The following is a 24,595-nucleotide window of genomic DNA, read 5'->3' on the forward strand; positions in this document are numbered from 1 at the left end:
AAAAAGTGGTCTGATTTCATACTACTATTATTATTATTATTATTCTCTGAATGATGCTCGATGTAAACAGGAAATGTGCCTGAATGGGGTAGCCAGATCCAGCCGCACGGTGAGAATTTAAATCAGGCTCAAGTGATTGTAATTCAGTGGGAGAGAGTCTCCTTGTACCCTTGAACTCCCTAACACGATTTGATTATGAAGAGGTTAAACAACTGTAATAATAAATCTGTCAAAGTTTTAATAAGATGTGCCATTTTGGATCGGGCATTATGACACTGAGGGGCAGACAAGTGGCCATCAGGGCCACCTGAGAACATTTGCTCTGTTCTTTTTGCTAGATTGCCGCTTCCCCAAGGTGTTTTTTTTTTTTAAACTGACAAGATAGTAACCTTATCAATCACAGCTGCTTCCCTCTCTCTCCCAAGGACTCGTGTTGATACGTACTAAGTGCTCTTTCCTTTGGCAGTTTTAATGGGAATACTGTATGCCCATTTCAGCGATGCCTCCCTGTTTCTTAATGAGCTGATAAAGCCCCAATTATGGAGGCAAATGCTGATTTCAGATTTGCATTACCAACTCTCGTTTCACCACACACAGCGGAAATGTACATGATTGAGGTGCTGCGATGCTGGCCTGCCTTTCTTGCCTGTGTGTGTGTGTGTGTGTGTGTGTGTGTGTGTGTGTGTGTGTGTGTGTGTGTGTGTGTGTGTGTGTGTGTGTGTGTGTGTGTGTGTGTGTGTGTGTGTGTGTGTGTGTGTGTGTGTGTGTGTGTGTGTGTGTGTGTGTGTGTGTGTGTGTGTGTGTGTGTGTGAAGGGACACAGGAGATGAACAGATTAGATTATACAGTAGATGCTGCACGGCCCCGGCTGTTTGTGCGTAGAATGTGATTTAGTCGTGAGGTCTGAGACAGGCTGTGGAGCTGATCTGGGCTCTGTGATGGGTGAGGGGACAGACTGACAGTGACAGTGGGGTGGTAATGGCTCCCAATAAGGAAGAATGGCCCCTGCAAGGCCCCCATCCCAGCAGCAGAGCAGCCCTGTCCAAATACACTGCAAAATGAATTCTTCTCTACACCTGTGTGGGGCTTTTTTTTCCCCCCTTCACAGAACTAGAAATGGGGGCTATTTATAGCTTCACCAATCTGAGGAGAAATGGTGAAAGAAATGGAAAATGCTGCCCTTAAAGAAATCCAGCCTTCACTTTTAGTAAGTATCAGCAGATGCAGTAACGCCACAACCCATCAGGCGTTGAGGCATCAGTGGAAGTAAAAAAAGATGAGAGGATGTTGTATCACATTTGCAGTTTTTTTTAGTTTTTCTTTTTTTCCTGAACCGATAGTCGAGATGGAGGCGATCAAAGTCCTCACGACCACTGGGTGTGTGTGATCAGAGATGTGGACACATCAGTGCAATTGCATATGAAATCCCGGGTTTGTCTTCATTCGGCCACATATTTGCTTCCCTTGCCCTCCATGCTCCTTTTTTCGGAGCTGTGAAACTGAAACATCATGTCTATAACTTTGGCTGGGGAGCTCTGCCGTTCATGAAAAATGCATTGGCTCAGCTCTTTTTCTAACTCCTCGCCTCTGATACTCGTGTCATATCATATCCATGTCATGTCAGTGTGTGTATTAATTATGTAGCAGGCGCAGTTGAGGAGACGGCAGTGATGCATCTCAACCAGACATCCAATGTATATTACTGACCCGTCGCTGGGAAATATAAACAAGACTTAATCAAGGATGAGAAGATAGTTTAATATTTAGCCTTGTGAGTAAATAATTCTTAGTCTGTGTTTACAGGGAGCTTTGCTCTGTCTGCTTCTCCCTCAGGCTCCATTTTACTCTCAGAGTCTCACTCTATTCAACCATTGTGGTCACTTTTTCCGGTTCAACTGAGGTGTTCGACCCAGTCATCCCTCCTGGGTTTAGTCTCTCTGTTAGTCTGCCGAGCTCGCAATCGCTCAACATATTGCCAACAAACGGCACCCGGTAGCGCCGTTGGAGGTGTCCCAAATTACAAAGGTAATTTATTTCTCTGCAAGCAGAATTATGCATGAGTAAGAGGTCATATTGTAATATGAAATTGCTCAGCACACACACACGCGCCAGATCCTGTGTCCCTGTTTATGAGTCCTCTCAGTGCTGTAATCTCGTGGAACTGTGCACTTACATCCCCCCACCAAATGAATATCAGGAGGGAACACGGCTCTGGATGGTTCCTCTTGAAATACAGCTGTTTCCCTCCGGTCCGCTTCCTCCGTCTGTAACAAATGGTCTCTCAGGATTAAAAACCACTACAAACACTTCAGAGATATTAATCTTCTTCCAGGACCTCATTCAAAAGTTGCATCGAAAAGAAAAAGAAGAAAAAAAACAGATCTACTCACTTGTTATGTGTTCCCTGCAGATGTAGATGAACTACATCACACCATGAAAGCATACTTAAACGTTGGTAACTCTGCCGGCGCCAACAACTGAGTTAACATTGATCCTGTGTATTTCGCAACGCTGGAGCGATTGTTTTACAGCGTGGTGATTGCAGCGTTTTGGCAGGAATAATTGTAAGTTCAAAGCGTCAATCCGTAGCTCGTAGCCCGGGGATAGATTTCTGGAGAAGCTGACACTTCAGATGTATTATGAAGCCATCACGTCTAATTTGCACAGACCTCTTTTGTAATTTACCCCCAATTCAGGGGAACAGTCTCCTGCTCCGCAGCACAATGCACACTCTGCTTGCATTGTTCATGCTCATTGGAAGAGACAGTGAGTGAATGAGTCTTGGAGCTTAAATAATGTGCAGCACTGTTCCTGTCATATTTGTTGCTGTGTAATGGCTCCTGATTTGTAGTTTCCTGCAGAGCGGGTTTTTTTCTTTGGGTTTGGTTGCAGAGCAGACAGTGCCGCGCGGTAATACTGCAACTGTTTTCTGTGCATCCATTCCAAGCAACTTGTTTACAACTCGCTGTTGAGGCGACGGCTTGACAGTTAAAGGACTGAGAGGGTGGGAGGAAACCTCTTCAGAGGAAGAAGGACTGGGGTTTTCCACATGCGGCCCAGACATTCTCACACATATTGAGTTTGTCTGTGTGCATCTTTGAAGATGCAAATGTGTCAACCACATGTAACCAACCACCCAGCGAGAAGCCGAGATGCTCAACTGCCTTTCTCACGGCTCTTAAATGGCTGCCAGTGATCTTCAGCGGCTCTGCGTGTCTGTGAGGCCCGCAGTTCTTTTTTCAACGGACAGATTAGTCCGTGGGATATTGAATAAGTTGTGCACATTTATCACTTAGAAGAAGAAGAAGACAAAAAAAGGGCGTTTAACCACATTAGGAGACGGAAGAGAGTTTGGCTGTAAAACTTTACGATCTCTCATGTAGCAAACCGTTACAGTAGATTTTATAATGATCCAGAAGTCATTAATTGGCCAGTAATGTAAACCAGAAGTCGCACGAGTCAGTAAATGGATTTATTAGTGTAACTTTTTTTTGGATCTATTTTGCACGGCAGTACAGATATAGAATACCTTTTATGTTGTACATGCAGTCACTCCTTAATCGAGGGAATATTTATACCTCAAGCTTGCCAGCTGGCTTTGACATCTGGTGTAAGAGGGGAGAAAAGACAGCACATCATAGCTTGGCATATCCTGACAGAGGAGACATTCGTAAATTATTAATGTTTTCCCTTGCACTGTCACCTACCGTTGCACTATCCCTCTACTCCCTACGTGTTGAAATGCAAGAGCAGTCGTCCTGCAGTGTGGCAAGTCATGTTTCTGGCTCTCATTTCAATATCTGAAGTGAAAGGTCAGGATGATATATTCTGTCCTGCCGCAGTGACAGTGACTTACATGCTACCAGTTCAAGATGGTACACTTTTACGAGGCCCACCCAGCCTGTCGAGCAAACTGATAATGAATCAATCTGTATGAAACATTTATGGGTGACCCCCCCCCACCCGTCTTCCGTGAGGCCAATTAGAGCATCCTTGATGGCCCCTGCTGTCTGAGTCAGGGAAGCCCCTTGCATTGTCATATCAATATTCCTCAGTTGATCTCCAGCTGAGGCAAGTCCGGCTGCTCTTTCCACACATTGCTAATTTGCATTCGACAGCATGTGTGGGAGATGGCATGCTGGCTGCCTCTCCTCCTTGTTCCCTAAACCTACTGTTGCCTCCCTCCCTCCTTCTCTGTCTTCTTTTTCTTCTGTTTTTTTCCGAGAGGGAAAGGTTTCTTGATTCCTGGCATGCCAGAGAAGGGCCCTCTGAGGATTACATTGGCTAAGCCCTTATCACTCCAGGAAATTCACTGCCTGCTTAAAAAAGTGGTAGGAGCAGAAAATCAAGGGGAAGTGTTATTCTTTTTAAGTTTCTCCCTATTCCCATGGAAAGTTATTACGGTTTTGAAGAAAAGTCCTTTTTTTGGCACTCAACTTTTCTCGTAACTGCATTTCATATTTCACCCTCTCTTTTTTTCTCTCTCTTTTTTTTCCTAGTGGCTGGTGGACTTTTAGAAGTGGAAAATGTGAAGGCAGGTGTTTGAGGGAGAGAGGGGGAGAGTGGAGGTTTAGGGAGGGCTGTGCTCACTGGGAAGCGATGTTGAACATCCAGGGGAAATGTTTGTTATTCTAATGGGATACCACCATGGTAACAGCTTTTAGAGACTCCCAAGGCTTTGTGTGGAGTATATGCACGCTTTCATCAATCGCGCCTAATTTCTTTGGGGATTAGCAAATATAATCAGCCCCTTTCTCCAAGTTGTCACCTGCTTATCGACATGAATATTATGGTGAAATTTAGCAGAACACAGCCCTGCTGGATGTGGAGGAAGCAATACACGGCCCATTAATATAAATCACAAATTGAAGTGAGTCACTAAATGGATTCAAAAGTCATTAGTATTCCTTTTGTGCTGAATGACATCCCAGACAGAATAGCTTACGTTTTGCACATCCTTTCCTTTTAGAAAGAAAAATCCTCGCAACCAAGACCAAAGCACTTTTGCTCGTATTACATCTTCAAGTTAAGCATGTTTCAGACAGGGGTAATGAATTATGTTACTTTCAGATTTAATACCTTTACCGGGGCTTTAAAGGCAACGGAGTGAACTCATTTACAAGAATTGGTGGGAGAAAAAAAGGAGAACCCGTCTGATGAGGAGCCTGCGTGTTGAAAAGGCTCCAATAACTCGTAAGCCCCTGTCAGTTTTATACCTTTTCTTCCCCTCTCCCTCTACAGATTGCCTTAAGTGGCTTATGTGAATTGCAATCGCCACACTGAAGCCGGGAGTACACAGAATACATTTCTTCCCGGCCGTGACCAGCTAACAGCGCATTGAACTTGTGCGTGTGGTGATGGAGAGGTTTCACTCACAGCACTGCTGCGCCATGGGAGTATAGCCTGACCTAAAGCTAAGCCCCCAGCCGGAACAGCCTTCCATCAAACTCACAACACTGCCCTCTTATCTACTGGCATTTCTGTCTGATACAAATAGCCAAGACGTGATATAGTTGGCTACATGTCATATCTGGCATTGTACTACGCTCTGTCTGCTCGCCCCTCTGTGAAATATAATGCTTTTAACTCACCAGCTCTTTGCCTTGGCTATTTTTTCCATCTGCAGCAGAGACAGAGACCAGCGTGTTTGCTCATCTTGGCCAAAGGCCAAAGGCTCTTTCTGATATAATCCCCGCCATCGATCAGACTTTGTTTACTCTAACATGGTTTCTTTCCCCTGCAGCAATTAGAAGCCAACCTTCCACCTCCTGCTCCTCAGACCAGCTTTATACGTTTATTTTTCCCTTAAGTGGTAATTTTTCATGTTGTGGCTGAGCTCTAAGAAACATGGGTGTATATTAAGTAACCAGACTGACATGGTGGAGACCCCCAAAAAATGTCGTTGTCTTTGAAGAGGCGAATTCTCCAGTCACCAAACACTGGCACATATCAGTAAATTATGGAAAGACGATTTCGCACATTTGCGACGTAGCCCTCCGCGCCCTGTGTGTTTCATTTCGGCTGCTCCACTTAGAAATCCCAAGCCCTTTGAAATTTTAGGAAAATGAATGTGGCTGTGTAGAAGCTGGGGATTACTTTCCTGTCCGTCTGAGAGGCTCTCGTCATGACAAACTAGGCAGGAGGGTGACTGGTCTTCTCCGAGGTCGCGGCTAAAGAGGTTTAAAATCCACACAGAGACGAGACGGTTTTGATTTATTGTCAATATCGGGATCGCAAACCGAGTTTGGAACAGTTTAAGCTCTCGGTCCAGTGCCCAGCACCTGAGGGACAGGTTGATCTGGAGCTGGTTTCACAAAATTGTTTGACTTTGTGGCTTAGATCGTCAGACGTGTGAGGTAGGTGTTCATCAGTTGCTCAAAGCGTAGTCGTTGCTTACTATGGTTGGTGGAATAAATGTCCTAAGCCTGGGTAATAATATCGAAAACACTAATAGGTCAAAATAAGGAAAGGCAATAAGTGCTTATGCCTTAATTTAACATCTAAAACATTTCTTCACCCTGTTACTTGTGGCTTTGGCAGACAGCCCTGACGCCTACCACCGGCAACTGAAGTTTGTGATTTTTAAGAGAAAGATTCTTTTTTTGTTGTTGTTTTTTGTCCTGGCAGTGATTATATCCATCTTTGCCTGAGATGCTATTCCCATGTGAGAGAAGCTCTTAGCACACAACACGGATAATATTTGAGTGCTTTGAGGGAGGAAACTGTCTGTTTGGCCCAGTGGAGAGCAATAAGTTTCACAATAACTCCCAGACAGATTTTAAGTACTGGGAACGACGGCCAACTTTTAATGGTATTATCATGCATTCGTTTTTGAAAAAGTTGAAAGCTCCTTCAGTGTTTTTCAGACTGCTGTTATTTTTCTTTTGATCACTCCGATTTTGAAGTCCTGCTGAGGTATAGCCATCAGCTGTGCTTAGCCGCGCGCAGGTGGGGAAGTGCTCTTCACCAAGCAGCGAATTGTAAAGGCAATTTCAAGTTTTAGCAGAAGCCGAACTCTTCTCTCGACAATCCAAACACCGCAGCAACGAGCGACGCTTCACGGAACTTAGTCTCGCGTTGACGGGCCCAGTAAACTTTCTGTTGCGTGCACAGTTTGTATGTTCCCGTATCCTGTGTGCACTTAACGTGTCACCCTCTTGGCCCCGACGATAAACAAAGACAAGCAGAGCGGTCTTGAAGCATCATCGCAGCACCAGGAGGATTAAAACAAGGAGCGGATGAACAAGCTCTAAAGTTTCCCACCAGTTTTCTTACCAGTTGTCGTTTTATATAACTGTGTCTTTTTCTTTTTTCTTTCTGCGTAATTCCACGGTGCATTGGTTTGGCTTGATTTGATTTAGGACATCCACTTTCCAGGTAATTGGGCTCAGGGTATGAAAGTTCACACTTCTTGACTCCAGCCAATTGATTTTTTTTTCCTTCTTATCTGAGTAGTGAGTGTTAGCGCCACGTTGTGTCGCCGAGGTTCAGAAGACACTGAAACCTCAGTGTGATTTTATCTTTTCAAAGTTTACAGGTGCAAAGTTAAGGGCGGTGTATGGAGTAAACAATTTAGTTGAAGGAAAATGAGTCATCCACATCTTAAATCCATTATTTGAGGTAGAAAACATTCCCTGTTTTGCCAGAGTGTTGGATACATTGGGTTTTGGATTGGAGGTCGGAGAAAACATGACATTTTTATAATGTCAAATATCACATGGGAATCGTGTCAGTCATCATTTTTTTATATAGGCTAAACAAGTTATTCTTGACTAATAAATAGTTATTTGGATTATAGTTTTGTGTCATACAGATCTGTATCATGTAACTTCACAGAATATTGACAATATTCAAAAAAATATATCATTTTTTTAAATTGTTAGACTTGCCAAGGGGTATTTTTTATATTTAATTAGGAGAGCCTCATTGAGATCAAGAATACATCTTTCAGGGTTCTTATTAAGTTAGGTTAAAGAAGATCAGAATACAAGAGGCAAGGAGAGGTGAGGAGCGCTACCAAAACAGTTTTTATAACATCTTCTGTGGCTCTGGAGGAGCTTTTCAAAGAGGCCAGGCTTTGTCCGTGACTACAAATGAACTGCGGGCCTGTGTCGGACGGGGTTTGATGAAAAGACATTGTTGTCATGCTGGATTATGGGAAGTGTAGCATCCACAGTGTTTTGAGCCTCAACCTAGCAACAAGGGTATCAGCCTTTCCTGCGTCACTTCTTCCCAATTGCAATAGAAAATCACTGGAGAACCTCTTTTAAATATAAATTGTGAAATAATAGATGGGATCGCCAGAAAAAAACAAAAAGTATATAAATGATGACACCATAGAAACAACTTTAATGACTCCCAACAGGTTTTCATGTATCACATTTGTTTGCACTGCAACAATTTTTTACTCTCATTACTAATTTCAAATCCTAAATTTGGTGATTAGTCAAAAAGCTGTTGCTGACCGTTGGCGTTTTCGTCCGCGGGCCACCGTATTACGGCTTCAATTAGACACATTTTATTCAAACAGCCGTGAATTATCAAAAGTTATTTTCTGCCACATGTTCTCCCAGCTGAGCTCACACGGTCTGAGGTTATTATCGGCCCCATGTCCTCAGCTCTGAGCAGTGGGCACCGGGCTCCTGCATTGAGTTTGACAGCCTTCACACAATATTGTGCAAGGGCGCTCCCTTAGCTTCTCATGCTGGTTAAATGTAATATGGCAGATGGATAGTATTTGCAGACAGAGCGGGGGTCTCACCCTCCTTCTCACTCTCCTTTTTTTTTTCCTTCACCGTCTCTTGCCAGTACCTCAGACATTTCGAGGGGGAGAAATATGTATCAAATTAACTCTAAGCAACAGGGCCTCCGAGCTCCCTGCCCTTGTCTTCTCAGCAATCAGAGCTTTGTTATTTTAGTCTTTCAACCAAAACCAAACTGGATTCAATGGCTTCAGCAATTACCTGTAATTTTCCAACCTAGTGCGCTGGCTTTCACTGGGGCGACCGTGAACAGTGAAAGATTGTCTCCTCGGCTCCTCATTTTAGTGCTCAAGCTAAGTGCATTAATTCATTTACATCTACCGAGTGGCACATTTGGAAATGTTCACTTCCCAGCAGCAGGAATGTCTGCGGAGATTTGGTTTCTGTCTGTGCACAACCTTCAAGTCACTGAAACTGGAAACCCCTCGGCAGCGTCGACACTCCGACACTGAACCTCTGCTTTATACATCTGACCCATATATTAATACGTCCTTTCAAGCCAGTTGAGAAGAGACAACTCTGAGGCCCCGACATCTGTTTTCACATGGCAGACTTTTATCCCATTTTTCCGTCGACCCCCACAAACCTTCCCTTTCCATTCCCCGTCCTGTTCCCAAACCGTGTAAGAAACTACAGGAGCTCAACTTGACTCCAAAAAGTGTATGCGTGCGGATTTGTGCGAGTCGGAGTGATATTTCCCCTTCAGAGGTACTGAAGGAGAGAGAACTGCTCGCACTAAAATGCTAATTAAGTGCAGTGTGGCAGACGAGGACACTTGAGAGTGTGTGCATTAGCAAATTTTAACTCCCTGCAAACCAAACAGTTTGTTCTGGGCTAATCTCCCAAAGATGGAGGCGAGCACAATAGTAAAGACCAGAGAGAGTAGAAATGCAGACTTGCTTCAGAACATGAAGAGAGTAGGAGAAATGCATGGTTTTCTTTTTCATTACCGAGATAACACAGTTTTAGGAGAAGAAAGCACTTCTTCTGGCATCGCTTTTGCTTTTCATCTCTTCACAGAGGTAACATATGGTATCTGTAAGGGAGAGTCAGTTTGTGCTCTGCGGTGAATTATTTTGTGGATTAGTATTGGCATTTAAATGCTCTTGGCTTTAAATCTTGTCTGTTTTAGATCTTAAGTACATTCCTTGGCATCGCGCTCTCCCGCTCAGGCTGGCCTCTTCCCCTGGCCAACACATTTTTTGAAACTGTGGAGCTTAACAGGAGAGTGAGCAGCAGCCATTTGAAAAGACCCCGGAGCTGATCTCGAATTACTTTCAGCGAGATACCACTGAAATCAAACTAATTCCCCCAATGTTTTGATGCCAGCAGAAAACCTCAACTGCAAGCTGGAGTTAAACCCCCCCCCTTTTTTTTGTGTAAATGTTTGTATTTTCTGTGAAAGTAGCTTCATCCATTACTTCACAGTGTGGAGGCGTCTGAGGTTAATGTAATTACGGTCTCTGATGGCTGTACAAATTGCAGGTAGGTAGTGTGACAGACCCTCCCCTTAAGTGTTCTGTGGTTGGCTCTAATGTCTTGTTTTATCCATGCTCATTAAGACGACCTTGGCCAGGTATGTTTGGTTATAGGCACGACCTTCTAGCCGCTTCTCTATATTTCAAGTGCACCACAAAAGACCCTCCTGACCGGAGGGGGGGGGGGGGGGTCATATCTGCTAACTCGAGAATCCGGTAATATTTAAACCAGAGAAAATGATTTATAAATAAATACTGTAGCAGTCAGTAAGTGATGTCTCTGACCAGTTGTTAAATCCAGAGTTTGTGGCACATTGATGTTGCCCTGGAGATCCTGGCTGACATGATAGCCCCTTCTCCTCATCTCCAAGTGGCCTTTTAAAAGCCCGGCCCTCCCTTCAGTTTCCACTACAGTTGGCTTCCCTCCAGCTCCCTCAGAAGAAGTGGAGGAGATCCTAGATATCTGATAAGCCTCGGCAGAACATCATTCTTAATGGATAGAGAGAAGAAGAGGAGACAGATGCTATCAGCGCAGTTGAATCGCCTTGCAGTCAGATCAAACATCCTAAAAGTGCAGGGAATGCTGAATCACGTCGCGAGGTTGTTCCACATTTATCTTCTCTGTTGGTTTAATTGAACTCGTTTCTAAATGAAACCAACTGGCCGTTTTGATATAAACGAAAACATCATTAGCATTTTAAAAAAAAACACTTGCCTTGTAGCTTTTTTTTTCCTTTCTCATTTTCATCTGAAGTGAAAAGCTTCTTTTCATGAATGTGATTATTGTCCTTCTTCCACTGAAGGCACTTTGTGACACCATTAATCACTTACCTCTGTTGTTTGTCCTCTTTCTTTCTGCTGTTTATTGAGCCAGAGACTGACACAGAACCCCCCCCCCCCACACACACACACACACACACACACACACACACACACACCACACCACACCACACCACCACCACCACCACCACCCCCCATCACGTGTGAAGGTCTTGCTTGTCCCCGCGTGTTTGTGTGTAAAACAGCAGGACCTTCAGGATCGGGGAGTAAAATATATCTCGCAACTCCAGCGTAGCGTGCCAGAGGTGTCTTGATGGAGATGGAGTCATACTGAGCTAATGAAGCTCCAAACCTCAGCTATCGATCCACCTCGCAACGGTGCTTTACAGAGATAACTGACGAGGAGAGCAGTGTGTGGCATCACACGCGCTCTGATCTGTGTGACATCTAATTCTGTGTAATGAACCCTGTGCACCAGAGAGCATGATGGGGGGCTGTCTATGGTAATGACAGGGATAGCATGGCCTGGGCGGCTTCTGAAAGGCTTTGAAACACTGCCGGTTTGCTCTCAGAGCGTTCCTGACAGCGAGGAATTAATAAATGGAACAAACGCCTCTATACTCGAGACAAAGTCGCTTTGAAAAATTATATAAAAGCTTGGTGAATACATGAAGTCTTTATGTTAATTTGTAGAATTAGACATAATGGATATAATAGACATTATATCTCTACTACTGCTCTACTCCCTACAGGTTGTAAATCGCTTTCTTGTTTCTACTCGTTTGCTTACGACGGAGTAATAGGGACACTTATAAAGATTTTAAGAGAAAAGGTCATGATATCGTGTGAATTAATTTGTAGTTTTACGCTACATGTCATCAAAAGATCAACCTGTGGAAGCAGTGAGAAATGTGGAGCATCTTGTTAAGTTATCCTTACAATAACTTATCCCTAATAAGTTCTCCTTGTTTAACAAGTAACGAAATACTATTTCACCTCAGGACTAAGTATCAGGACTTTGATTGCGCAAGAAACTGTCTCGATTCCCAAGAATGAACCACACAGACTTGGACGAAGGAGGAAATGGCTGTATTTGTTTTTCTTGAAATATTACATTTTTTCTCATCAAATTACGACCTTATTCTCAAAATTTCAGAATTGTATTTTCTTCGATATGGCCCATATTCTTGTAATTGCTCCCCCCTGAGGTTTCTCCACTTTTTTTCCCCATAGAAGTTTTTTCACATTAGTCGTCCACCCAATTAAATCTCCCTGGAAAAAGGATGTGGTATCTTTTGTTCGGCAAGACACAAATATGGAGCAGAGCAATAAAAATAAAAACTGTAAGCGGTGTATCAGAGCAATTATGTGGTTTCTAGTGTGGTCGTGTGACATTGTACAAAACAGGGTGAAGGCTATGAGCAGCTATAATAATGACTTATATTTTAACAGCAGTGCAAAAATGTTTCAATTGGCCACTGAGGCCGAGCTCTGAACAGAGGTTCACTACAGCCCGCGAGTCGACTCGAGCTGGGAACCCACGATGCCCTGAATTCGTCGGTTGCACTTGTCTTCGGTCGTATTCAGGGGTGATGATTGCACTTGATCAAAGAAACGCTGGTGCTGCCACTGGAAGTGGTGAGAGGATGAAATACAATACAGGAACAAATCCTGCCTCCAATAATCAGACAACAAAATACAGCAGATGGCAATCACTTCGCCCTCTGTCTCGACAATCGTGAAGTAAATATTCCCATGTGAACTTGCCCTTATCTGATCGAGCAGGGCAGTTCTATTCTGCATGATATTACATTTCTTTATGACACACATTGAGCCAAGATCAGTGTTGTTGCCAGGCGACCTCCTTCTGCCAACGTAGTGGTTTTACTGAAATGAATGAGGAGATTTTGGTTATTGAAGTACTGTAATATTAATATTGGTCTGAATGGAGCTTTAAACCTGCATTTATTCATTTTTTGGTGTTTTTGTTAGGGTATTGGAACAAGCTCTAAACATAACATCGATATATTTTCACCTTAAGAAGTGGATATGGTGAACTTGTTAGCACACAGGTTCCAGGTTTTCCCATCCAATAGACACAGGACGCTTTCACACCTACCTTGAATGGTCCGGACACATTCCTGTCGACAAACCAATCAATGTCAGGTAGACGCAGCCCACGTAGGTGAGGAAGACATATGAGGACATATGTCTGTCATACCAAATTCCTTAGTGTGCTCCTAAATTGCAATGAGAAGCCAAAACTAACTGGATCAAATGTAAACAAAGTAACAAAGACATGAACCTTGTTTCAGACCATGGTCGGGACTTCAATGTATGAAAACGCCCTTAACAACATAAGTATTCATTTAGAGTCATATTTTGACCACCACACATTAATGTTCACAATCTTTTAACCTTTTTTGGGCTTGGTTTCCATTGACTCCTGAGGGAAATGTGTGGTGCTGGGCAGTTAGGGTGTAAAAATAAAGTTGACAAAGATCTGGAGATTTGATGAAATTTAGTGTTGTCCTTTATTAGTCTTTTCACAGAGGAGGTGATGGTTTAAATTCCCTCCATCATTCCTGGGTAATAGGAAGCGCCAAACAAAATCTTCATGACACAGTTCCTTGAACACTCGCCCCTCTTCTCCCTGCAGAATTAAAATAGACCTAGAAAAAAAAGAAAGTCTTTTTCTTTTCCATGACCACCTCCGCCGCTGGTGCAAATGAAAATGCCCTTCCCAAAATAGATCATTTTTACCCTTCAGATGTCCACTTTTATTTTAAGCTCAGTGACACCATGCTATCCATCACACCCAGCTTTTCAGATGTGAGCAGCCCCGAGGGAAACACGGATACAATGCAGGGGAAAGTGCGATATAGCGCGCTGCTGTTGTGTCGTTAGGATCTTTACGGTTAGATTACCACTAATTTCACCTCAGAGTAGCATTTAGACATTTTCTTTGTGTGAGTAAAGTGGAAGTCATTCCTCCTTTTAGGGTAAACATTGAAAATGGATACCCTGCCTTTCCAGCTCTTCCCTCAAATTACCACTTGACATCGCCAAACATTGCGCCGCAACATTGTCTGCCAGGAAAATGCATTTCTGAATGCTTTTATTGAATGTTTTGGCTGGGTGGAAATTGTGCGAAGTGTACCCACGGCTTTGATCATCTTGACCTGGAAATGTGATAGTCACCCCACTTCACAAGGCTCTCTGACACCTGGGAAACTGGATCTGGCATTCTTGATACATGATCTGCACCGCAACACTAAAGACTTAACTTCTCCTGTTTCGCAGTCGACGGAGACCGCTGATGGGAAGTGGAATGTCACATTGCTCAAACCTAAAGTCACACTGGAGTCACAACAGCATTTGTCTGGTGGGGGAAAAAAATGGCCTGTATGGTTTTCGTGATGAGGAACGAGATTCCTGCAGCAATACTTACGCTTTAAGTAAAGTTATTCAAAGTGGACTGATTTTCTGTGCATCGAAGTTGATGTGTGTTACTTTGGTGTGTTGGCCTTATTTAGTTAGTGTGCAGTTTCCTGCAGTGTTTGAACTGAAGCTATGGGTCTAACATCGTGAATATTAATATACTTATACTATACATTGCTGTTTGTAAGAATGCATATTTCTGCAAATCTTCCTGACAGCCCCCTAGTTACATTTCCAGGAAATGTCCAAGTGAGCCCCGTGAGAATACAGCAGGAATGCAGTATGTTTTCTCGATCCGTTGTCGTGTCCTACTCTGCAATCCTAGGTCATCATTTCTGTGGTCTCATTTTCATTGCGGTATTTCCTGTTTTATTTTGGCGTCTCTAATGTCTCCATCCCCATCCGTTTCTGGTCCCCCACTTCCTGCCCCGTGTGTGTTTCCCGCTCCTGCGGCCGCCCGCCCCGCCCCGCCCCGCTGTGTTGCACCTGTGTCTAATTGTCGCCCCCCTCTCCTTGTGTATTTAGTCTGTGCGCTCCCTGCCCTATGTGCCCGTTCGTCTTTGATCCTTGCGACAAGCGTCCCACCATCTCCTTGTGTTAGTCTTGCAGGGTTTTTGCCCTGTTAGCTCCTCAAACTCCAGTTTGCCTTCTGCCTGGCTGCCTGTGTACCGAACCTTTTAACAAGTTAAGACTTTTTTGGAACCTGTTCCCTCTCGTGCTTTTGGGTCCTCTGCCTTGTGGTTCCTGGTTGTAAATATCACAATAATCACATCAAATCAAAGGGACTTGAGTGTCCAAATTTCAATTAGGTATGACAGGGTAAGAGTTTTTCAGTATTACATGGATATAATTCATCCAGAAATTAGTTAATGTATTTCAGTACTGATTTCTGGGCAATTTGTGATGGCACTGGCAGTGGTACTGAGGTTAGAAGTAAATTACACACCGCCAGTGTGTGATTAGAGAAGCTGTGGCACGGCTTTTAAAGTTCAAAACCCCTCAGGATATTTGATCGAGCCGCCGGCCCTTTGATCAGCGTTAACATTACGGTAACCATGACAGTTTATTTTCAACTACCAGAGGAAAAAAAGACCATTTGTGTCAGAAAACAATCTCCCCTTCCCCTGACATGTTGGCACGCCGCAAAAGAAAAATGTCAGGGCCAGTGATGGGCCATTAGCCCACAGTGAGTTCCTTCTGTGCTCCCGGACCGACTGAAAACACCTTTTTTAGTCTTCAACAGATGGTACAGCGACACAGCAAACACGGGCGCTGACCCGGGCTTTGTCTTTAATACATTTCCCCCAAAAAAAACAAAAAACACAGTGCAGCAGAAGAACAACTGAGAGAGACCAAGAATGTGAAAAAGAGAATCCACCTGCTTAGCATGGCGGTGTTGTAAAGGCATGTACATGTGACTGACTAATGCGTAGTCACTTTCTATTCATCGGTATCATACCCTTTTCTTTTTCATGGAGGTCGCCTCTCCGTTGCTGCAAATGTCATAGTGCTCTAATGAGAACTGCACTGTTGCCCACAAAGGAAGCTTTTCAGCCATATTAAATGTATCGCTGTGCTGGACCCCCCCCCCCCTCCTTACACTTTGCCCCTATTGTGACACAGTGGTTTTACAGAGCAGCTTGTTGCTGAAAAACAAGGTTAAGGAGATCAGTATCAAAGCAGGAGTGTTTTTGTGTGGCTTGCAGGAGAGTCTCGCGTCGGGTTTCCACCTGAAACACAAAGGTGTTTTCTTACCTGATTTGTATTCATTCACACAATGAGTGGACCTGCCTCTCTTGTTTCCAAGTAAGGAGAGTCCAGACGAGACTTTTGTTCACCCTATCATCGGATACGTGCACGCTGCTTCCTCCAGTACGAGCCTTGGAGCGCGGCCACAGGCTTTGTCCCTGGATGAATTTTTTTCCTGCCCTTTTTCCTCTTCTTTGTTGCCCTGTATATGTTCTGAGAAAACATTTAAGATAAATGTTTGAGCTCTACTGCTGTTTTTCCTCTCTCCTTCTGCCTCTGTGTTATTTCAGCAATACCAAGTCTTGTCATCCTAAAAATTGCCCTGTCAGAATCCAGAACCCACAAATTATCAGTTTAAAGCATTTCCAGTCCATAGGGGCCTGTATTCAGTTCATGGATAATGCAGCCTGTACAGTGGTAATGCACGGATTCATTTCCGAAGTTTAATAACTTCCGAAAACATGACGTAAGTAAGTATTCTTGTCTTTGCTTTTAGGGTTTCTTCCTGACCGTGTCCCCGGAGTCGATCCTCAAAGTGGCGAAGCACGCTTCAGATAACAACAAAATCTTCTGCATGAACCTCTCGGCACCTTTCATCAGCCAGTTCTTTAAAGAGCCCTTGATGATGATCATGCCTTATGTCGACATCCTGTTTGGCAACGAGACGGTAAGTGAAACAAGTCATTTTGGACCTTTTGCTAACCCATGTACTGTACACCTTAATCAGAACAATATGTTTTTGCGCGTTCGCTCATATTAAAGTTATTTACCCAAAAGTGTTAGGGCCGGTAGAGAGTTAAGTCATGGGCCAAGAACTAATTATTTTGGGCCGATGCGGATCTGACAGCGGCAAATTTCCGAATCTGTCAGAATACATACAAAAAACATTACAAAATTGAACGTGGAAGTTTTTAGCCAGGCTTGTGTTGTGGTGATGTACAAGGCTTATTTCAACAACCCATCAATCACATTGTTACTCATCTCGAGTGACAGTTGCTAATTTTTTAAAATCTATAGGTGACACCACTAAAATTAAAGGCTTGATCCTCATACAAGTCCAAATAATCATTCCAAGATTATCTGTACAAAAATAAATCAAGGCTGTCATCAGCCAATCAAGAACCAGGAAGTAGATTCTGAATAATCATTTCATAAACATGTTCAATTCAAAGGCACGACGGAGGCATGTTCTGCCTGAGTGCTTTATAGTTTAACAGCATGTCCTCTCACCTCGTTTAAAGGTTAAATTAAAATGCCAGGTCCACTGTTTCATTCTGCTGATTGCTCTTGTTTCCCCTCAGTATCAATTCTTCTCCTCACTTATCACCGCGACATAAGGAGATGAATAAGAATTAGCCCGGCAATCATTCATCTCAATCGCGTCACCATTTCATGCCGGTTAATCTATCGATTCCTCTCAGGCACTGTGAAAGTGAGTAGCTGGTTGGAGGTCAAGCTGTGGTCACAGACCACGGTGCTGCTGGGAAGTATCCTCTAACAGGCCAGCTGAGCTCGACTCGCAGGCACTGCCTGGACAGACTGCACCGTCGGGGGGGGGGGGGGCGAGTGTATGATCACTGGACTGGAGTCGCCTCCCCACTGCTAAAGCTACTAAACAGAGCCCTGTCTTTGGGTAGAGATGGGGTCCACAGACCAGGACAGCACTGGAATAAACTGCTCAGCATTCAAGGATTTATTGCTGCTGCTGACTTCAGCCTTTTCCCCTTTTCTTTCCTCTCCCAGCATAAGACCTCCCTTTTACATATGCACCTCTCTCTCCCTCTCTCACTCCCTAATTGCTGCGAGGAACGATTCTGTCTGAGACCACGGTGTACATTTTGCGAGCGTTATGTATTTTTTCGGGTGGGTGGTACAGTAACCGTTTGCTCACACCTCCAGTCATTACGATTTAATGACTCTGGATAATTGCGAGGTGTGTTTGTTGAAGGAGATTATCTTTTGGAGACTCTGTCGGAGCTTGCTTAGCCGCAATTGAACCTGGCTAAGTCCTCCCAAAATAACAGATTCAGTGGGAAACAGAGCAGATATATACCACTCGGCCGCCTCAAGCAGTGAGGTCGCCCGGGGTCTATGTAGGTCCAATGCCTGTCCTGAGTGTTATGAATCCTTTTGGCCTTCCTCTGTGCTGGAGTAGGTAGTGGGGGATGACTGCTCATACAGTCAAGCCCCAGACCTCCCATTGTGCACAAGCCAGACAAGGTTGGCGGTCATGCAATGGTGCATGGTGAGTGACAGGCAACAGTGCTGCCTCGCCCACGCTCACCCCTTCCAGCCCCCCTGGCCCTGCTCTCGCCCCCAACTTCCACCCCAGCCCCCTTCCCAAAGTGATGGATCAGCCTCAGCCCGCGATGCTTTCATAACAAGTCAGTGACAGTCAGGATCATGCAGACTGACTCGTATAGCCCTGCAGAATGTGCCATAAGGGAGGGCTAATGTGTCTGCCTGTCTCTGCCTCCCTCTCCCACACTCACTGAGTCAGGATACAGAGCCGCGCACACTTGGGGGAAATATGTTTACAGCAGCTGTAAGATCTCATCGTTCTCATAATGATTTTGGGCAAGATTGAGGTTTTTTGGGATGCGAGTGCTGCATTATTTGTCATGTCTGGGATCTTGGTTCAGTCAGATCACAGTTTCCTTTTGATCGTTTGAAATTCCATAACAGCAACACCACAGACTCCAAAAGACGCCAATAGCCTCTGTTTCTTCTCTTGTTTTGAGCCTGCTCCCGGTGTAGCAATGTGTCTGTGTCTCTGACTGAGTCTACCCTGGGTAATTCTGCTGTAACTCGATCCTGCTGGTACTTGTTTGAAACCTGGCATCAGCAGGCCGTGCCTGGCCTATCAGCAGCTTTGCACTTATATAACAGTCTTCCATCCATCCTGTAATTACTGCCTTTTTGGGGAATAGTGAAGTGTCTGTCTTGGGGGGGGGGGGGGGGTAGCGGTGGGGCTAGCGACGTTGCTTCTGCGTTGCCAGGGCTTCTGAGACGGTGCCGACGGAGGCACATAGACATCAGACGCTACTTCACTTAATTGGCAAACATGTCGTGTGATAACCTGGGAACAGCGCAGGCCTAATTGAGTCCTCCTGTGCTGTCCTCCTTTGAATACCTGACATGGAACCCAGGGCATTACATTTCCCTCCATTTAATGGCTGCAGTTAATTAGGCCTGAATGAGGGAATCATTACTGCTGGAAAAAAACCCACATGCCAGTGGATTCGCCGATAAAATTAGCCACAATTTGCTTTTGCTATTTGAGCATAAGAGATAAACCACACAATGGGGGGTGGATTGGACCATTACTGGCAGATTTGTATGGAGGAATTTTTCGACATATCATAGACAAATGGTACAATTAATCAAGACTGAATTAATCGCCCTGATTGATGTTTTTTTTTTTCTCAAGCCAGGATTCATGGATTTCTCAGTTTAGATCATTTCGTGTTCTCGGGCTCTTGTTTTTTTTTTTCATCTGTGAAAATGGTTTAAAAATGTGCTTCCTTGATAAAATGGTACCGCAGATGAGTAGCTCCGTTTTTTCGCCCCACAGCCAATTCCCAACGACCTCGTCACTCCTCTGCCATTAACATTATATACCACCCCCATACAGGAGCTCCACATGCATCCCATTGGTGTCCAACGCGTTCTGCAGCTCTACTCTCAGAGGGAGCTTATTTATATGGGTCCCAGCCTCGTCTTCCAAACGAGAGACAGCCATTGTAATTGAATACTCAATAGGTGAGCCATTTAACAGAAGTGGAAATGGCATTCGCTTATGTATTAATGTGCTTCGCGGAGGTAAAAGGAGCCATCATCATTTCAATGTTCAAGCTGTTTTACAAGAGCATTTCCCCTGCCATCTCTCTGGGCCATGAGAGCAAAGTGACACAGGGTTTCTTCCTCCTCTGTACTTTGTGTCAGTGTTCCTCGCCTAATATTTAGTATGGTTATCTCGCCTATTTTCCCATCCGTCCCTCAGCACCTCTCCGTGATCTAGGTGGAGGGATACAAGCAGCTCTGCAGAAGGTTATTGTCATGAAAAGCCCCTCAGGCGTTTTGGCTTTCAGCCCTGCTTTTCTACATCTGCATGCAGTGTGCGCGTGCGCGTGTGCGTGTGTGTGTGTGTGTGTTTGAGTGTGTGTGTGGGGTGGTAGGGGGTCTAATGATTTTTCCAGGACAGGGTGAAGTGGGTGTACAAGTATATATATATATATATATATGTGTGTGTGTGTCTGTGTCTTCACGTGGATGGAAAAACAGGCAGGCGGAGGAGATACATGGGCAATATGGCGTCATTTCTTAACATCGCTCCAGATTCGTCATTTGGCTTTGTTTGTTTGATAGACTGCTTGGAAGCCTTATCTCTGTGGTGAGGCCCCGAGCTGTTTATCGCCTCTGTGACGTGTGCGGGACTGTGGAAGTGCGTGCTCTCTGCTGCCAGTATGTGTGGGTGATGGCAAGTTCACTGAAGACCCCTAAGGATATGAGGGGTGTTCTTGCAAAAAAAAAAAAAAAAAAAGGAATAGGAGTAAGAATTTCCCCTTGACAGCTCACCCACAGCGGACTTGCGATGTGTAGCTTGGGGAAAATATCCCATCTCACTGCCTAAAACAAAGAGATGTGAGGGCTAGATTAGTGTATTACTGAAACAGCTTTCCTTTTAGGCTCGTCTCTCCCTCTCCTCCTGTCAGAGCTGTCTGCAGAGGACATGCGGGGAAAAACATGAGACATTAACCTCCATGTGTTTATTCACAAGGCCCCACAGGCCAACTGGGAGGAAGAACACGGAACCATCGCTAAAGCCGGCGAAGCGGAACAATCACAATGTGTCATTGGAAGAAAAGACATGAAGTATTAGCTGCTGCTCTCCTTTGTGTCTTTCACAACTGAATTTTAATTGAATGTGCTATTTCTGTGATGAGTCACATGCCTTCCGCTCGATCGCAGAGTACTTTGACCTTCAGTGTGACGTACAGTCAGTGAGTTGCATGATGACTCATCGCGCACATTAGCTGTGATGATCTGCTAAACGCAGAAACTGCCTTGTATTATTTTCGCTTGCTGTTATTTATTCTGATTCTTAGTGTAACGCTGGTTCGGTGGCTCTCGACCCTGAGATCAGGACCCCCAGGTGGAACACGTTTGAAAAGACTGAATGTAAGGGGGAAAAAATACTGCTTCACAACTTGTTTATTTTTTTAGCTGCTAGACATTTGCACCCAGGGGTCGCAAGTAAACATTGCTTGGCTTTAAAGTGAGACTATGTAAGTTTCACTGTTCTATTAAAGGGTTTCTTGTGAAACTTTAACTACAACAGTGGATCCCCACTGGCTCAGGGAGCAGATTTTCCCTTAGACGTCAGGCGATGACATAGACCTCTGGGCTCCAGGCTCCTTGCAGGTGAGGAAAGGAAGCAGGGATTGAACTTCTCTCCAGCTCTCCTTTTTTTTTTTTTGGTCACACTTTAAATGTAAACAACCAAGTGCAACATTAAAAGCCCTTTTCCACCAACAGGAAACTGCTTCTTGGACCGGTTCCATTCAGAGTTATTTGAACCTGTCCACCAGTGTTGAGCAGAACCATTGTAATCATGGACGCGTTCACAAAGGAGGACACAACGGAAGGATGTACAGCAGGAGTAAACCGTAGTAGCAATATGTCGGGGCACATCGATTACCTGCGAGCATTTGTTCTGCTATTGCAGATATTGTTTCGCCTCCACAAAACGCTCCGAACCTTTTGACCTACAGTTTGCTGCCACAGTTTTGATAGACCATAAACCCACTAAGGACAAAATTGACTTTTAAAATACACCAAAAATACTGTAGTAGCAGTTGTAAGTCACTTTGATTATTTACAACATAACATGTAAACAGGCCCGATGAAAAGAACAAGCAAATACAACAACTGCTTTGCTGAAAACCCATTACATGTCAAGGTAATAATTCTTTTGACATAGTTGACCCACATGCTCGTGACCTACTTAGAAATGACCCGTGGTCCACTTTTATACCGCAAAACCCACCCTTTTGGAAACCACTGAATTACATCATCACCGGGCAACTTAATGAGTCTGAGTGGAAGAAGCCTGCGAGAACAGTGCTTGCCTCTAAGGCAGTTTTGGCATATTTTTACACCTCGAAAACGACAGTTTGCATTTGAAATTACAATTTCATCCAGGAGAAGAGTTTTGTTTCATTACTTTTGTGAAAATTCAGTTGTGTAGGAGACACCGGAAAGTCTGCCGGCTGAGCCAGAGAAACAACTCTCATGCTCCTGCATCAGAGGAAACCTGGAGACTTATGTGCCCAGTGAGCGTCTTTCATTGGAGTGAACAAGTCTTTGAACACAATATCCAGTCATCCATGCTACCAGCAGGAAACTGCTAACAAGCCTCCTGATGAGGTGTTTACCTCCTGCTTTATGTCCGTGATAAAACAATTGAAGTGTTTGACATGTTCAAATGTAGAACAGGAACACAAGTAGTAAAAAGTCACAAAGTCGTTGAACTCACTCACCAAAGGTTTCCAATGACATGAGTGACCATTTGGGGTGTGTTCTGTTGTGAGAGGAAGCTTGTGTTATTAATTCCATGTCAATTCAAATGGCAACGAGCAGAAAGTCTTGGAACCACCGCTCGATCACATAAAGTGTCTCCGCAATACAGTGCAACAGCCTTTTTCCTGTCTGTGTACAGGCAGAGAGAGGATTGAGTACAGAAGAGAAATGATCTCGCCAACATTCCTCGTGTTTTTCCTGGCCTGTCTGTTTGAGAGTCATGGTACTTTGGGAGCCAGCATGGCTCCATCAGAGGAGTCCGCCTAACCACTGTAATCGTGCCGTGCCCAAGCCGCCTTCCCCAACCCTGGGACTGAACCATGAAATATTCGAAAATGCCGGGGTTAAGAGAGGGGGGTCTTTGGCAGAGCAACATGAAATGTGAGACCACAGAGCATCTTTAACAAGGAGGCGGATAGAAAGCCAGCCAGCCAGCCGGTCGGGCAGCCCCGGCGCACGGTGAAGTCCTCCGAAGGAGAATAATTATGGATGTAAGAGGAGATATTGCGCTTGGAGGAGATCAATAGTGCCCACGTTCTGCTGGCGCTGGGGCCAGTGTATATCTGTCACAGCAGGAGAGAGCGCAGGATATCAGCTTGTTGCTGGAGGGACTCGACGAAGTTTGAACCAGCGGGCTTCCCAGATACCCTTACAACCCTCATGCCTATCCTCCCCCCAGATCACTGCTGCCTGGAGTTTGGCTGGTTGCCCCCCCAACACACGCACACACTCACACAAACACGTACACACACTCATACACACACACACGTCTCCAATCCTCTTATCCACACACAGTTGGCGGGAGGACTGGCCTTTGTCTACTTTTGATTGTATTCCCACAGTCCAGACTATACAGTCATGTTTTCCAGTATCGTTCAGAGGACCCCCTCATTTTCCTCATTGTTAGAAAATCTGAAGGGGGGAAAAAAAGACACAATCAACGAGCATAATCTATCCCCTTATAATGCCAAATAAATGTGCCTCATGCCTTGGATAATGGAACCTAAGGCCTTATTTTATTTTTTTGGGTTTGCTCCCACTTACACTGAATGGAATATTTGTTTTTCTAATTTACTGTAGGTTCGTGTTTTTTTTCAACTCCATCATACCAAGCATTTACTTCCACAGGTGCCATGTGGTTATTTTACCCTCCCAGCAACATCTATCACGTTAGTCGCATGCATTTAGTCTCCTTGGTGCAGGACCGCTGCCTTCCATGCTGCTTTTCAAATGGTAAATGGCCATCTTATGCCACATGAACAGATAATATGTTGGACATCATCTCAATTTTTGTATGCACAATTTATTCAGACAAAGCTCTCATGTCCCCTGTGGACACAAATGGTTTGAATTATTCTGCAAGCTTTTTTTTTTTTTCCTTCCCTGGCTTTTTCATTGTCTGAAGCATGCGAGTCCCTCCAGAGCAGATCTTTGTTTCTCATTAGGAGGTAAATAGAGCGGGCCAAATGCTCATATGTTTATTATACACAGGAGGGCATGGTCACTGTTCTCAGCAGTTCAAAGCATGGGGAAAAAAAGGCCGGTTGCTTTCTTGACCTTTGTTTGCAACCAAATGTCTGTTGAATTTAGCGGATAATAATAATAATAATAATACATTTCATGGAACTGATGGACTGAAAGGAAGGTGGGTTCAACATCGTCAAAGGTTTCTGTCACGCAGTTTTCAACAAAGGTTGTTTTTATCCAGAGAGAAAAACAAGGCAAAATAATACATAATCATCGTCACCATTCACGGGTCATTTTTCTGAAGCAAAGCACACTGAATAAAGCAGCTGCAAAAATA

The 24,595-nt window shown here is 44.3% G+C and overlaps 1 protein-coding gene across 2 annotated transcripts in view; it reads left to right on the forward strand.

Moving 5' to 3' along the window:
- Positions 1–24,595, forward strand: part of adkb (adenosine kinase b) — a 97,071-nt gene that overhangs the window by 52,256 nt on the left and 20,220 nt on the right. For both annotated transcript variants that reach the window (XM_035611612.2, XM_035611613.2), the window contains exon 7: positions 16,706–16,876. In XM_035611612.2, coding sequence (XP_035467505.1) covers positions 16,706–16,876 — 171 coding nt within the window. The remainder of the gene's footprint in view (positions 1–16,705; positions 16,877–24,595) is intronic.

The sequence above is a fragment of the Scophthalmus maximus genome, chromosome 16 (genome assembly GCF_022379125.1).
Source record: "Scophthalmus maximus strain ysfricsl-2021 chromosome 16, ASM2237912v1, whole genome shotgun sequence".
Taxonomy (NCBI): Eukaryota; Metazoa; Chordata; class Actinopteri; order Pleuronectiformes; family Scophthalmidae; genus Scophthalmus; species Scophthalmus maximus.